Source organism: Cryptomeria japonica, chromosome 11 (genome assembly GCF_030272615.1).
Source record: "Cryptomeria japonica chromosome 11, Sugi_1.0, whole genome shotgun sequence".
Taxonomy (NCBI): domain Eukaryota; kingdom Viridiplantae; phylum Streptophyta; class Pinopsida; order Cupressales; family Cupressaceae; genus Cryptomeria; species Cryptomeria japonica.
The window spans coordinates 343289532-343305789 of record NC_081415.1 but is presented as its reverse complement, the minus strand read 5'-3'; the positions used below and the strand labels follow the sequence as shown (position 1 = coordinate 343305789).

At 34.9% G+C, this 16258-nt stretch overlaps 1 protein-coding gene across 5 annotated transcripts in view; it reads right to left on the bottom strand.

Annotated features, from left to right (window-relative positions):
- LOC131074771 (uncharacterized) overlaps window positions 1-16258 on the bottom strand; it is a 294384-nt gene that overhangs the window by 205802 nt on the left and 72324 nt on the right. For all 5 annotated transcript variants that reach the window (XM_058011449.2, XM_058011456.2, XM_058011466.2 and 2 more), the window contains one exon: window positions 1299-1381. In XM_058011449.2, the coding sequence (XP_057867432.2) occupies window positions 1299-1381 (83 nt within the window). The remainder of the gene's footprint in view (window positions 1-1298; window positions 1382-16258) is intronic.

Here is a 16258-nt window from a genome sequence, read left to right as displayed (position 1 = left end):
GAGATAGATTTATTTTCCTGAGTGTTATGACTGAGACTATAATTAACAGATTTAGCCAAGATTCACTCTCTATCTATTTTTCATTCAAATATCTATGTCGCAACTGAATACAGGTTTCTACTTTAGCTAGTAAGAAATAGGGTTCATCATCCATGCTTGATACTTTACTTTATTTAAATATGAAAGCTTGTTGCAATTCTTGACTATTGACAATCTCGTGCTTACATTTGGAGCAAAAACATAATCAAACTAGTACTATGAATTTATGCAAAAACCCCAATTTTGAATGCTGTATAGTGTGCTTACTTGTAAATTATGTCACTAGCTTTATGTTTAGTTTTAATTAGGCACAAGATAGCTTCCCCTTATAATTTGAAGAATGATTTTACCATACACTATTCTAGTTTGAGTAATTCTAAAAAGGACAAATTAATACGCTAATATATCCAACTAAGGATCAAGAATGGGTGATGTCTGAAAAGGTGGTGGATACTGAGGGACAACAAATAATAGGGAATGCAAAAGTAAAACTTGCTTCTGTTCCTTGGGTCCTTACAGATTCCAACATCCAATGTTTGTGGGACCACATTAGGTGCTAGACAAGGAAGAACTTTGCAGGAGCTAGGCAGTATGAAAGGGATGAATCATGAGCACTTTCAGCACTGATGGTCAATGAAAAAGGTATAGCTGAGACAAGAACCAATGAAAGAAGGCATTGGCAAAGGGGCCCACCCCAATTCTCAAAGGCTTTAAAACCATCAGGAATCATTCAACAAATGATGGAAGGATCCTTGGATGAGGATGAACAATGATAGCTCTAACAATGATGAGAGAAATTAAAAAAAAATAAGTCAATGTACAACAAACCAAGAGCTGTGCAAAAGAGCAATTTACTTCATACTTTATCAACATGTAGCTTGAATCAGATTCCGGCATTACGATTCTGGTTTGGCAAAAACTAAAAAGAGAATACGGACTGGAGAAAGGGATAAAATATTTAGAAATTGATTCCCAATGTAATAACAATTGTACATTTCAGAGCAAAAATGGAGAGAAAGGTTCTCTTAATATATTTTAATAAGGCAAAATAAATAGAGAATGTGGTTGCAGCAAAATGCAAAAAAAAAAAAACTAACTCGCCTCAACAATATGGTTTGCAATACTTCTTGAAAAATGGCATGATAGAAATCCTAACCAAATCAGTGTAAAAGCATACAACTTATGACCTAAAATAAAGAATAAAACACAAACATAATCAAAATGATAAATGAAATGATCCCAAGGGAAATGCTCCTTACCGAAATGGCACACCAATGAGTAACAAAAATGATTCTACAAGATGCTTCACCCTATCATCAAAAAGGGCCTTCAAATTTTTCAGCTGCAATAGCCAACAACAAAATATCTTAGCAAACTACAAATTTATATGCACACAATAGTTGTATACTTCAAATTATGTTTTTACAGAGGCAACATGCGTAAGTTGGTGGGGGCATACACAGTGCAAACTTAGTAAACTTGGGTACACACAGTCACATTAAAACTGAAAACATCAAACTTGAAAGTTGAAACCTTAACAATAGTATCATCATGAAACACGGAAAACTTCAGAGCAAATATATCATAGTATATAGGTAGTACCACCAAAATACCATGAACCAAAATAAAAATAAACATATCATTCAAACTTAAAGTGTTCAAAAATTGTTAGTTACATGTAAATCAAAATTACAAACTCCATATAGTTATCCTCTGACATCAAATTTCAACAAGAGCAAAGTAGAAGAGTAGAGAACAAAACAAGTCAATTATAGTTTGCTGTAATAACACCCTGAGAAATAAAAAATAATAAAACTGTTTGGGAAAATGGATTTTACCACTCAAGATTACTTGCCAATACAACTGAAAATGCTTGCTGATATGTTCTGCTTTTTTTATTTGTTTCAAAGCTTCTACATAGTATTGGAAAATACATTAAAACACAAAGTTACAAGACTCGGACTCGGCGCCCACACTCGGCCGAGACTCAGCAAATTGAAAAACCCAAGAAATTCAAAGATTTTTAGCGATTTTAAACTTCTCTCATACATTTTTTAATAAATAAACATTAAAGACACAATAATCTCATCAAATAGAAGCACATACACAATTTTACATTGATCACATAAGTATAAATGCAAATTTTAGGCTTGCGCTGAAGGAAATAAGGTAAACTAAATAACACATTAGAAATATAGATAGTGTCAAATGTCTACAAAATTCATAGAATATGAAATCCATGTCATCAAAAGTTCAAAACATATATCAAGTTCAACATAAAAGCTAGAGCCTAGAAGTCTAAGGCTCAAAGGAGCCAATATCAGTGATCATTGATCACTAGACCCCACAACCATCCTACATGTGCGCCTAAGATAGGTCCTGGAACACACTGCAATCATGATATCTGCCTGTGTCTCAGCCTCAGCCTTAATGACATCAACATCCTCATCCACTGTTGTCATATGGAGCCTAATCAGACTCGGAGTTTAAATTTTCCCCATTTTTATCGGCGCAATTTTCCCCATTTTTATCGGTGCAATTTCCCCCCAAATTATTCAACAGGGATTTGGGGGCAGCACCCCTAAGACGGGGTCAAGGAGCAGTGCCCCTGCTCAAATGACTTTTATTTCATTCCTCTATGTAATCTTTATCTGCATTTAATTGTTATTTTCTACATGCAATTCCTAACATCCACATCATCCTTGGTCATATTCACCGTTTATTCCACTTAAAACAAAAACGTTTTAGATTTTTTTGGCTTTTTCGTTGTTGCCTGGGCGGCAGAGTCAAGGTCTCGGGACTTGGTGAGTCTACCAAGACCCAGCTAGACTCGGTCGAGCCCGAGTTTAGAGGCGCCTGGCCTCGGCAAGGGCGACCCGCCTCTGGACTCAACGAGTCTTGTAACTATGTTAAAACATTCCAAACTTACTATATTCATTGTAAATGATATTACAATGCATGACAGACACAAAACACATCAGAGTACCTCTGAACTGCAGTCTGAAAGTTCATCACAGATCTTCTACGAGTCATGATTTGATGCTTAGTCATCAACAACAATACATAATGCCTTCCCTTGACAGAAATTAGGCCTCTAAGGGCAGTGATAGGTCAAAGAAGCCTTCCCAAACATAGAAAGACCCCTCCAAACTGTTTAGAATTATATGACAGCACTTTGACGAGAGAGTATCACTTATTAGGGACTGATAAATGCTAAAAAAACCTCCAGATGAGTCTGCAGTAGCTGATTGGCTGCTATCTAGCACTAGAACAACTAGCTAGTCCTTCAAAAATACCTACTTCCAAATCCAAACTACCTTAGAAAACCTATGCTATCTCCTTCACCAGTCCAAATGCCTCAAGAAGAATGTCTTGCAGACCTCAAATCTCACCCATAAACTCTTGGCACCAAACTTGAAGTTGCCCGCACTTGGACAACCTGCCCGGGGAGACAATTCCTCTTAGAAAATTATAATTCACCAAAAACCCTTCTAATGACATATGGCAATTGGCCATCCAGCTGAGGAAAGAGCATTGAATCCATACCCAGAAGCAAAAGACCAATACCCAAGAAATTATGAACCAAAATAAAGGTCAGCCTGTGGGTGGAAGTGTATAGCCAGGTCTAGAAATTCACCCAAAACTTGCTAATTCATCAAAATCACTAAATTTCACCAATCACACCAAAACCCCAAAGTCTAATTCAAAATACCATATAAATATTCATACTTGCAGAACCTGAATCACCCAACTCAAGTGAACCAAGCATATTCTTTGAATGAAAGAACAATGAACCAGCTAGGGTGGGTCTTTCACCAGTGAAACTAGACAAATCGCAAAGGGTTTTCATCCTCAACTACTTAAAGAACTCCAAAGTTCAATCCGACAGCATCTTTGTATGTGTGCAAACTCAAAATGAAGAGTCCAAACTCCAATAAATAGAACTTCGAGGGAAAAATTAGGGCATTTCAAATATTTGAATATTTTATTCTCTTGAAAAGTCCCCCACATAAAATCTTTTTAAGAACAAATTTTGTCCCCCATAGCCTATGCGTCCAACTTGGGGACATAACTTTCCAAAATATTCAACACTTAAATATTAAAAAGTCACTTTTAAAACAGTTAAGTGATGATATTAAAATAATTTCCATCACCTTTCAAAATATTTGTCAAGGCATCAAAAAAGAAACCTATTCACATTGAAACAAAACTGAAGCTGAAACAGATGCCAAGCACCCAAATTAGCACTTACTAAAAACGGCGCTGCTATCGAAAACCACTAAAACTAAAAACCCAGGCTCTCCACAGAACAATGAGTCCCATAACCATCACCAAATAGCCTATCAGAACCCAGGAAGGGCTAACAAAAAGTAAAGCTGACTACGTGTGAGAAAGGGACATTATAGTTGGTTAGAAGTCAATCCCTTCGATCTTTCTTTGTTCTAACTAATATGAAGGGAACAATGATGCTTGAGAATAGGAGTTAGTTGAATTAAAAAAATGCATTTATTTAATGTTTGGGTTGTCATTTGACATTTTTATGTTTGCTTTTATTACTTTTCAATTTTTATGATTTTCCTTTCTTCTTTTTTCGCCTTTTTTACTGTACTTTAAAGTTTTAAATGTGGGGTGGGAGTCCCTCCCAAGCTCCACTAGACACCTCATCACTCACTCCTACACATCATTGAGAAAACATTGCAGCCTCACTCTCCATCACCTTGCACACTCTGCCATTTGCTCTTGTTTGCTCAAATTCTCAATTTTGTGTTTCTTATAGCATAAATCCTAAATTTCCAACAACTCTGTGATTGATAGATCTACAAACCACTAATTTTGATAATTAGCTTATCTATAAAAAACTACCATCACTTTTTGGGCTCTCAATCATGCCAGCCATGCAAATCTTATATTGTTATTTGTTGCCTCTCAACCATTCAATGTCACATTATATTCTATTATCATGCAATCATCATTCAATTCTCTATTGGGTGTATCTTATTCGGCATATATCAACTTTCTAATTTGGGATAATATAGGCAACTCATAAATAAGTGCTATTGACACTTACAATTTCTAAGAGTAATTTTATGCCTACTTGTTGTTTAAAGCCAGCTTGTGATCTTTTGTGCTATTTTGATCTTATGAATTGAATATTGCTAAGTAGTTAGTGCAAGATTTGTATTGCAGTAGTTATTGATTTGTGATTTGTAGCTGTGTATGCAGATCTCCATATTTGGTTCATAACATCTTGCCTGTGTTTAACCCAATTCAAGTTTTGTGTTGTACTCACACTCTCAATTTCTGCTTTTAGTTGAAAAGAATGAGTGTGCCAATTTTTTGGGTTTTTTGTAGTAGAGAAAGAATCATAAAACCTCTTGTCTTGTGCAGAAGTGTTGAATGTAACACCCCGCTAAGGAAACCCAAAGGACAACAGCTAAATAATCAGTTAACATAGCAATAGTTTATTTTTAAAACAAATTGCATAACATTATTTACTCATCATGAGTTTAAATACATCATTTGCACATGCGTAAGATAATATTTCTCCTAACTAGTCCTCTTGTGGGTTCACTAACATCACTACCATGCAACGCTACAACATACTAAAGCATAAGAATCAAATCTAATCTAACCATTACATAACATAGTGCCTTAACATGAATAAATGAATCATAACATAGAAATGTTAATATATAAGAACTAAGCATCATGATTACTCCTAGGAACTAGATTCATTTTAATTCCAAAATCCAAATGTTCCTAAGATTACTTCCCACATTATCATATAACCGTAGTAACTAATCTTAAATAAATGATACTGGGCTCACAAAACATCATTTTGTGCATTACAACTAACATCTTACTCACTAAGAATCTAATCGTTCATAAGAGATAGATGGTACCAACACTGTACTATCTAAACTCATAAAACAATCACATAATTAACATCATTACATTAAATTTGCATTAAATCTTCCTCTCAAGAGAATGTTCTTATTACATAATGAACATAAATGGAAACCTATTCTAAATACATGAATGAATCATTACATAAGAGAATAAACTTGCATCTTGATTCCAAGGCACTTGCAACTGAAGAAGTCAGTCCATCCATGAAGCTCACGAACATATCATCAAAATCCCAATGGAAGAAAGCATCAACCACCTAACCATGTAGAATCCAAAGGTCCACCCCCCCGTGCTCCAGAGAATGACATAAGGCTCCACACACCAAACATACAACTAAGGCTAACACTAACACATCCAAGGGAACACAAAATTTCACAAAGAATAGACATACATAAGAACTAAAAATACCACATGACACAGGATCTCCAAAGGCTTCCATATCTCCACATAGGACAAGGTACCAAGCTACAACTAGGGAAGACTATCATCACATGGCATTAATATGTGTTATCCTAGCGGTTTGACCCTCTCCAAACTCCAAACCCTAGTGCCCATTTGACTACACATGTGGAACTAAACAAACCTTCCATGGAGGCAAGGAAGTTCAATCTACCATACAGGCCTTCCCAATCTCATCCTGAGTCTAAACGAGCACTCCAAGCCATGAGGGGGGCACCAACAATTATCTCATTAATGTGTGTTCTGCCCACCCCTTAATTCATTTAATTTAATGTTATCACTTGATTAATCCAACTCTCAATGAGATATCCTGGCAGCCACTTTAGGGCCCCGGCACCCACTTGAGAGCCACCCCCCCTAACTTGCACCTAGACACCACTAAACTATGGGTACAACAAAGAGGATCACAACAACCTCATAGCATCCATCGTAGACATAATGATTCACCAAAACCTCATCTCATAAGTAAAGATCTCACAAATTAAAATAGAACTTCCATAAGACCCCAATCAACAAAAAGGTTAAGTCTTGAATCCACTAATTCATAATCATCAAAACATGGGATTGGACCTATGATCACCAATCCAAATCCAAATATCCATACATAAATCAAACCTTACAAACATGATTTTATGAAGCACCATATAACTCACATCACCTTGGCTCTAAATCAATATCTGAACCATAATTTACTTTCTGATCAACATATCATTCTTTTATCCAAAATGCTCCCAAGGCATCATCACAAATGCAAAATCAATGAACTGTAATGAATGAACACATGAAACTGTAAGAAGATACATGAATCCATCTCAAAAACAATCATGCAGCCTCTGGAAACACATAACAAAAGTTTACAGACCCAAGAACTAACCTCTGGACTGACCCAGACTGACACGGGCTCCTACAAACAAATATGGGGGTCAAACTGGGGTTTCGGCACATCCAATCCCCGAAACTACGCATCTATTTCCTAAAGTGGCACTTTTGCAACAACTTTTAGCACTTTTGCACTCTGTTTCAGCGCTTTTGAGACAGAACTAGGACAGCGACCCTGGGTTGACTTTGGCCTCAAATCCCGAAATCCAAACAATCAAAAATGCAAAATTTGACTCAAACCCATTTGAGATGGTTGAGTCCCCTTCCCAAAAACATTGACTGATCAACCCCAAGATTTAAAAAACAACTCCAAGAGGCAAAAATCTAAAAACAGTCCAGAAAAATGCATTGTAGAGAACACCAACTTCAATAACCAATCAACCAAATAACAACAAATGCAATATCCTTCCAGAATGAAACCATGACATTGAAGACACAGAGAATACAATCTTTCCAAAGCCAATACTCATTTGAATTCATAAAACCAAATAGGCATAAGAATCCAACCTGGAAACTGAAGCAAATGGACAAAGAAAGAAGGAAGAACAACTCCTACGCATACAAACTCCACACGAACAGCAACTCCAGCCAATCAAGCAAGCTTTCCAACACAAAATCAACAGCAACCAATCTCCAACAAAAGCCACTCAAAAACTCTTCACTATCCTCACAAAACCCTTTCCAAATTTCATTCAAATTCAACACAAATAGGGCTGCAATTACCTCACACATTCTCACCCCAAAATCTAGGAATTTTTCTAGCAATAATCCCCTCAAAAACCATCTCATTTCTTGGACAAATACCATTCCCAAAATGGGAGTTGGTGTTTGTACAAGAAACAACCAATTCCCCTCAACCAATCAAAACCAAACATAACATTACATAATCCAAACTTAGATTAAAATGAACATATATCATAATATCCCACTTAGGTTTATTTTATGCTTATAAATATTTAATGCCACCAAGAAACATAATAATTCACCACATAATCTCCTCCTAGAAAATAGGATTGAAAATAGGAAATACACACACACACACATAGATATGTATATAATTCACTACCACTTAACCAGAATGCGCATAATTAATACAAAGGATATTATTATTGTAATTACACCTTGTCTTATATAATAAAAATTTAATTTATATAATAAATTAATATTAATAATACTTAACCTTATCCCATAATAAATCTTAAATAAATTACATAAAATAAAATAGAATAAAAAGGATAAAGCACAACTACTCACATAACCATCCACAAGACCACACATCCTGAACAAGGATTAGGTCAATGATAATGCAAGCAAGACAAAAGAACAAAGCCAAAGACACGGACTAGGGTTAGATGTGGTATCACCTTAGTGTCACCTCCGATCAACTACCATTGGGAAACGAGGCACGCTCTAACCTGTGGAACCAGGTGGAGTCAGTGCCTAGTACCTGCACTCCTACACAACATCAACATTGGACAAAATGTGTGCATATATATATATATATATATATATATATATATAATCATCATAGTCAAGTGGAGAGAATTATAACATCACATCCTTCTCATGATGAGTGATGTGATATCATCCGTTACACACTTGCAGACAGTAAAACATCATAAGCATATATATAACATAATCAAATGACAGAATCGTCATTCATATCCAACTTAGGGTTAGCACCAAATATAACACCATAAGTAATAAACATAAACCATATCACCTAGGAAATGTATAATCACAAATTCCATCAAATAGTAAACCCTAACATCATCAAGTAGCCCTAAATAAAGAATCATCATCATGAATATCATAATGTATCTACTGATATGTAGAAGTATCTCAAAATATAAAAGAGCAAAGCATGAAAACAAGAAGTATCAAGACATGAAAAGAGTCCACCAGTATCTATCATAACCATCATAGAGTATGAATCATGGAGCGGCACTACATTGAATAGCCTTATGCCCTAGCCTAAGAACAAAAGATAGGTTTTACTTTGAGTTTGTTGTATTGCACACTCAAACCAATAATTTTCGGTTTAATTTAGTTTTATTTCTATGGGGGCTTCCCCAGAATTTGAAGAAATGTATAACCTTACTGTAGTTAGCATAAAATGCCTATTGTTATGTTTGACAATATTTATTATCTGCCAATGTATTAATTGTTTGTATTAAGTGGGTTGTCACTCTCGGGTAGTTAATGTGTGGGTTGATAGACGGTTGTGTTCCTCTCAGCAACCGCTGGGTTCTTTAAAAAATGTTGCGTACCGCCAACGAAGGTAGTACAGTATAGTTGGGTGAAATGTAATCCTTGGTCGACCATCTCTAGTCTTCATCTCTATAATAATTGCATCTATGAATAAAGATATATTTTACTGTTGTGTCCAATATGCGTTGTCATGTATATTATTATTTCCTGTACTTGATTTATCAGATATAGCAGTAAACACTTGCAGGATCTATTTTAACTTCTTTTTTTATCGATAGGATCTATTTTAACTTGTGTTGTCCTAAAAGGATCAAATTAGAGTGTAAAATTTGGCATGAAACAACAATTGCAATTCTTTACTACGTTTTTATTAGTAAATTAGTATTTTGTACTTTGTTGTGTTTTTCCCAATTTAAATGCATTTAATTCAATTTCATTTACACTTTCTGTTTGCCATGTAAATGTAATGCCTTATCTATGATCTTATCTATACATTTAAAGACAACTTACTTGCCTTCTCTTATAAAATGGGTGGAATTGTCTTCAGTTTTTCCTCATATTATATCACAAGTCCTCCATGAACCTCTTCAATAGCCTCAGTATCAGTTTGCCTTCAAAGAATTTCAAGAGTTCCAAAAATCTTTTGTATACAACTAAACAATTCCTCATTTTTCTTGTTTCAAAATAATTTTTCATCTATTATTTTAATATCCTCTCCCTCTCCTTAATTTTAAAATCAAATCCAAACTTTCTCACCAATTTTTCTAATTATGAAAATGACTCACAAGAAAATCCTTGTTGAAATCACTAGAAAGAACCCAAAGGTCGAAAGGAAGGTTTGAATTCAATAACTCTACTCCATGTTATTTATTTTTGGCAAGTGAAATTGACCATTTTTTAGCTTTTATAAGTTCGTTACATAGAACTATAGGTGAGGGCTCAATAAGAAACCCCATTTATATATCAAAAAAAAATCCTTGACAAACTTTTTGCAATCACTTCTCTCAAGATTTTTATTTAACCATTTGAAAAATGTATCCATCAGTCATAAAATGAGACAATGTGCAGTGCTCTCCTCATTTCATAGTGTCTTCTAAAGGCACTACTAGAATGCTCTCCCATACTCAATATCCCATTTTTCTCCCAATTAAATACAATGAATGAAGAATCCCTTCCACACGTGTTCGTTTTGGCATGGGACTTATCATTCGAAGAATTGACTTTCAGTTTATTCTTCTCCTATACTATGACTTGGGTTTTGATTTGGGTCTACCATCTTCTTTTTTATTTCTATTGAATCCTTAACTTAGTTTTCTTTTAGCACTCTTGATCACCTATTGTAGCTTTGCACTTTTGAGTAACATTGAGCTACTTGCTCATTTGTGCTTTTGCTTTCAAACATTGTTGTATGTAAATGACTATTTTTTTAAGTGATAGACTCACATCCTTAGAGCACATCCTCTTCTTCTTCAATCACATGCTTACTAAGCAATCCTCATCAATTAAACTCTCGGAATTCATTTACAATGTCATTGTCAAATACTTAAAATCACAAACAATTTGCACTCAAATTTAATTCTTGATTCAATGTATTTCCAATACTTTAAACAAAAATTGTTATATTCACCTATTAGTATAGGCCTCCTTAATGGAAATATGCATTTTCAGCTTATCAATAATTTTGAGTTTCGTGATATAAGTGGGCTTATTATTTGGATCAATGCTATAATGTCCTCACTTTGAAATATGGTTTAATAATATATATTAAGAATAATAATGAAATTAAAATACAAAAGAATAAAAATAACATTTAAATTAAAATATAAAATTAAATATAATTAAAATTTAACTAAGCTAATGAATGGTCAAAAGGCACAAAATGAAAAGTTGTGACTCCCTTGAACATGAGATATGAAAGGGAGAAGAGAACCTCATTCGAGAGGGGAGAGGGAGGAGAAAATAAATAAGGGAGCATGTAAATCAAGGAAGAGTTAATGGAAGAAGGAAGGAATGGGAAGTAAATAAGGAAATGACTCTTCCAAAGGTGGGCAGAAATAATGAAAGGTTGTGACCCTTTCGAAGGGTGGTGATCGCGAAAGGTTGTGACCCTTTCGAAGGGTGGTGATCGCGAAAGGGTGTGACTTCTCCTTCACAATGGAAGATATAAAGGGAAGGAGGTCTCATTTTAGGGGGGGAAGAGAGAACAATTGGGAAAGAATATATAATTTTAAAAGGTAGCAATGAAGGGTGGTGACCCAAGTCTTATGAAAGGTGGTGACCCTTTAACAATGACGTATAAAAGAGATCATTCCAATTATTTAATGATCACTTATCAATCAGCATCCCAATCATTCCAATCAAGAAACAATCAAGCAGCAAATCATCCTATCAAATCAGCATGCATTCAATCATCATTCAACAATATATCAAACCAGCCTTCATTACATTATCACTCACCAATACCTCAAATCTGAAAGATCCCTAATAGAGACCTAATGTAATTTTATGACTGAGTTTTTTGTAATGCCTTTGACAGTGAATTTGGTTTTTGATGTTTTCTTTAAAGAGTTTTGAATGCCAAAGGAAGCACAATAATTGGAAATGAAAGGACAATGCAATTGAACAATTTCCCAAGCAAAATGTGAATAATGGAACTAATTTTTATTGACTGATTTGCATTTCCAGAATTCTGATTTGTTTTACCAGCAATTGATTAATTGATAAAAAAGACAAATTTACACATCTAGGGCACAAATCTCATACCCGGAAGTTATAAGACAGCTGATAAGAGTTTATTGCTCATTCAATTGGCTGAGTATGACCCCCAATCAGTTACATATGATCGGGTCAAGAATTAATTCCCAGCTACAGTAAGAAGATGGCCCAGCTGGTCTCTAATCACCAATTAATTCACTACTATAGGTCTGATTAAGCCTGAAATATGTAATGGAAGTCCTCCAAAGCACCCGATCTGCAAATGATTCACCAAACCCTAACTCAGAACTTTGGTACAGCTGCTGGGAAAGCTTATAGGAGGTACGGCCAGGCTGGGAAATGACCAATTCTCTGTTATTCTACCTGATCTGCTATAGTGAAACGCCACTCTGCCCTTGAATGGTACTTATCTGCAATTTCTCACCAACAAACTACTGAAAATGATGCAAAGATCGAACCAACTCCTCAAAATATGAAGGAATAATGTAGCTGGGTGGACGTCCAGCTCTCCTAGCACAAGGGTTTTTGTCCTTGAGGCCAAACTATTCTGCAACCCTGTATTCCAGAGCTCAACCTGCAAGCTTTCTTCTTTCCAATAACCTGAATAATGAATAAAATGCCGCCCCCAATATCTTTTTAACATGCCTCAAACCCTAATTCGAATTTGGGGTAGGGTTGTACTTTTGGCATCAAAAAACATGTTAAAATGTTTCTTTTTATTAAAAAATAACTTCCCCTAAGTGGTTTGAACCATTGAGGGTCTAATTCCTCATTAAAAATGACCATATTAATAAGTTATAACCTTTAAGTTATAACTTTTAGGGAAATGTACCAAGGGGCCACTTTATTATAATATAATATGATTATATTATTTCACTTTATTATTAGTTATTTAAACCAACTTAAGAAAGATTTTAATATTTCCTAATTTATTCATAAAATACACAAATGAGCTCAAAACTGAAAACTGCTTGTAGCCACCTAACTGTGCAGGATGCCTGAACCTCATAGGCCAACCGGTAGTTCTCCCCTAAAATCTAGGGATGCTACTAAAAAGTAGGAGACTAACCCTGTCAACCTGAAACTGAACCCCAATGGTCCTCCTCTATTGTGTGCACCTCTAGAAGGTCTGTCAGTAAACTGGGAATTCCTCCTAAAAAATAGAAGATGCACTCAAAGTCTCCAAAACATTCCCAGAGGTCTCTGGATGCCTCCTAGACCACTCCCAGTCAATCCCTACAAAAAATAGGGATCCCTCCTAAATTTTAGGAAACTGTTGTCAACTGTTCCAAACTACCTGAAAGGCTCATACATGACTCTTTAAGCCCTTGAGTTGGTTCCCTCCATGCTCTACTAGCCTACGGGAACCAGATAATAGACCAACCTTGCTAGAAATGTTGTCACTAAGGAAGGGCAAAAATTGGGGACATGACAAAATCATACAATCAAAGGAATTCATTCAATCGATCAATTATTCATCAATCACTCAACCATTAGAGGATAGATGGGATAACTACAGCAATATTGACACCTAGTTGTGCGATTATATATACTGTTTGGTGGTATGATCAACATACATAGTAATAATGTTTATATCTGCATTCTCCAGATTAATACACTGCTGCTTACAATTATTCATTATAGCATAGTGTCAGTCTATATATACTTCTGGATATAAAGTTACGCAGCTGTAAATATTATTTATACATGTTCCGGACATACATAGTAATAATGTTTATATCTGCATTCTCCAGATTAATATACTGCTTCTTACAATTATTCAATATAGCATAATGTCACTATATATATACTTCTGCATATAAAGTTATGCTGCTGTTAATATTATTTATACATGTTCTGGACATACTTCTGCATATTTATGACAAGTTATGTAGCTGTTAATATTATTTATACATGTTTTGGACATACCTCTTCATATTTATGACAAGTTATATGCTGCTGATAATATTGTTTATACATGTTCTCAACATAGATCTGATTATGGGTATTCTGTAATAATCTGACTACTGTAACTTAAAATCTGAGCACTGTAAATCAATATATGCTGATTATAATACTGAAAGATAGGGGGAACGGTTTATAAAGACACCCTATCGTTTATAGAAAGATAGGGGGAACGGTTTAATAAGACACCCTATCATGGATGGTATAATAGGGGGAACGGTTTCATAAGACACCCTATCCAATTTGACTTGATAGGGGGAACGGTTGATTAAGACACCCTATCCGGTTGGACTTGACAAGGGGGAACAGTTAATCAAGACACCCTATCAAGCATCCATTATAGCTTACTGTGCTTGAGGCTTCATTAGTAGCCAAGTAGCAATATGAACAATTAGTAAATCATGGTTCATTTTTAAAACTTCTGTATTAACAATCGAATGTGTGCTTACTTTATTCTCCCTTTAATTTTCAATCATTTTTTTAACTTGGTTATAGTTGTTATGATTACTTATTTATGTAGCATGATTTGTAGAATGTTTCCTAACTTTGTTTTGCAGGTCTTTATTCCTAAAGAGATAAAGGTATTTTTCCCTCTAACCCCCTTCATATTGGTTTAAAATAATATCTAGGGCAAAACTAACGTCTCTTACAAAGGGAACATTACAAATGCCTTCATGACTTATAACCAAGTGAAAAGAGTGATGCATTGTTACTATGTATTAGTAATATATTCATCTCAATCCCAAGATGATAAATTAGCACCAACTCTCTATGATAGCAGTATGGTTTAGCAATGCCTTTTCTTGAGAAACTTTATAATATGCTACCAAATCCACTAAGTTTGACATTGGATCTAGGTTTTGTTGATGGGAAAGTTTGCACTTCTATCAACGCGGAATAAAATATACGGAGTATATCCTATCCTCTCTTAAATAAGGAAATCTCATATGCTGTAGGACTTGATCAAATGAGATGACCTCAAGGTTTCGAATGTCAGGGCTTGACTGTACTTAGGATAACTCAGTGATAAAGTGATTTGCTAGTAATCAAAAAGGGACTTACGCATTTGACAAGCTAGTTCGCACCTAATATGGCAATCTGATGGATGCTTCACTTCTCAAACTGATTAAAATAAAGAGAAAAGGGATAGGGTTCAGAGAATCTAGGGACAATGACAGAAATGGCCAGTTCTGCAAATAGACAAATTCCTCACAAAACTGAATCCTTCTTAACCAGAGATAAACTCACAACGTCATAGAAATAGTGTGATCTCCAAAGGAAAATGAAATATTTTCAGATCATGAACATACATTTAAGTACCTAATTCTAATGCAAATCAAATAAAAATCCACAATTGAACTTTCAACAATAATAGGATTAGAATAACCATACACAAAGACTTGCAATTAGCATAGCACCAATGGAATGAACCAAAAATCAATCATATATCCTCACACTTCATCATTACAATCACTGAACTTTAACTAATTTGATGAAAGAAACCATGCAAACAAGAGAAGTCAAGTGGTCAAACACCATACTTCAATGCTTTATTCATTTGCTTCAACTATTGTTACAACAATTCCTGTTCAACAATTCTTACTCTACTCTATTCTACTTCTAGCTCTACTCCTTTGCTAGCTACTCCTACTTCTAATCCTAATCATTACAATGAGAGAGGCTCTAGCCTTTTATAGATATTACATTTTACATCAACGGCCAAGATTAAATCCCATGAATGACCCAAACCTGCCTTCTAGAAACCCTAGACAACTTTATTTAATGATTCTAACATTTTCCTAACTGATTCCACTACAGGACGAAAGTTACACACTTCCAAAGGCAAAATAACAACCTTTTGTCACAAAAGGAGAAAACTGCCAATAGGATAAATAACTAACTTTCTTGGGAGAAAAACAATAATTGGCTTTATAATATTGCTTTAATTTAGCCAAAATATTATTGTTTTACAATAAATTATTCCCTTTTTATAATAAATCATTTTCTACTCACATCCAGCTGCCAACTTTATGTTTCTGTATGTTTCATGTACCATTTTTGTAGCTTGTCATTGTTTTCT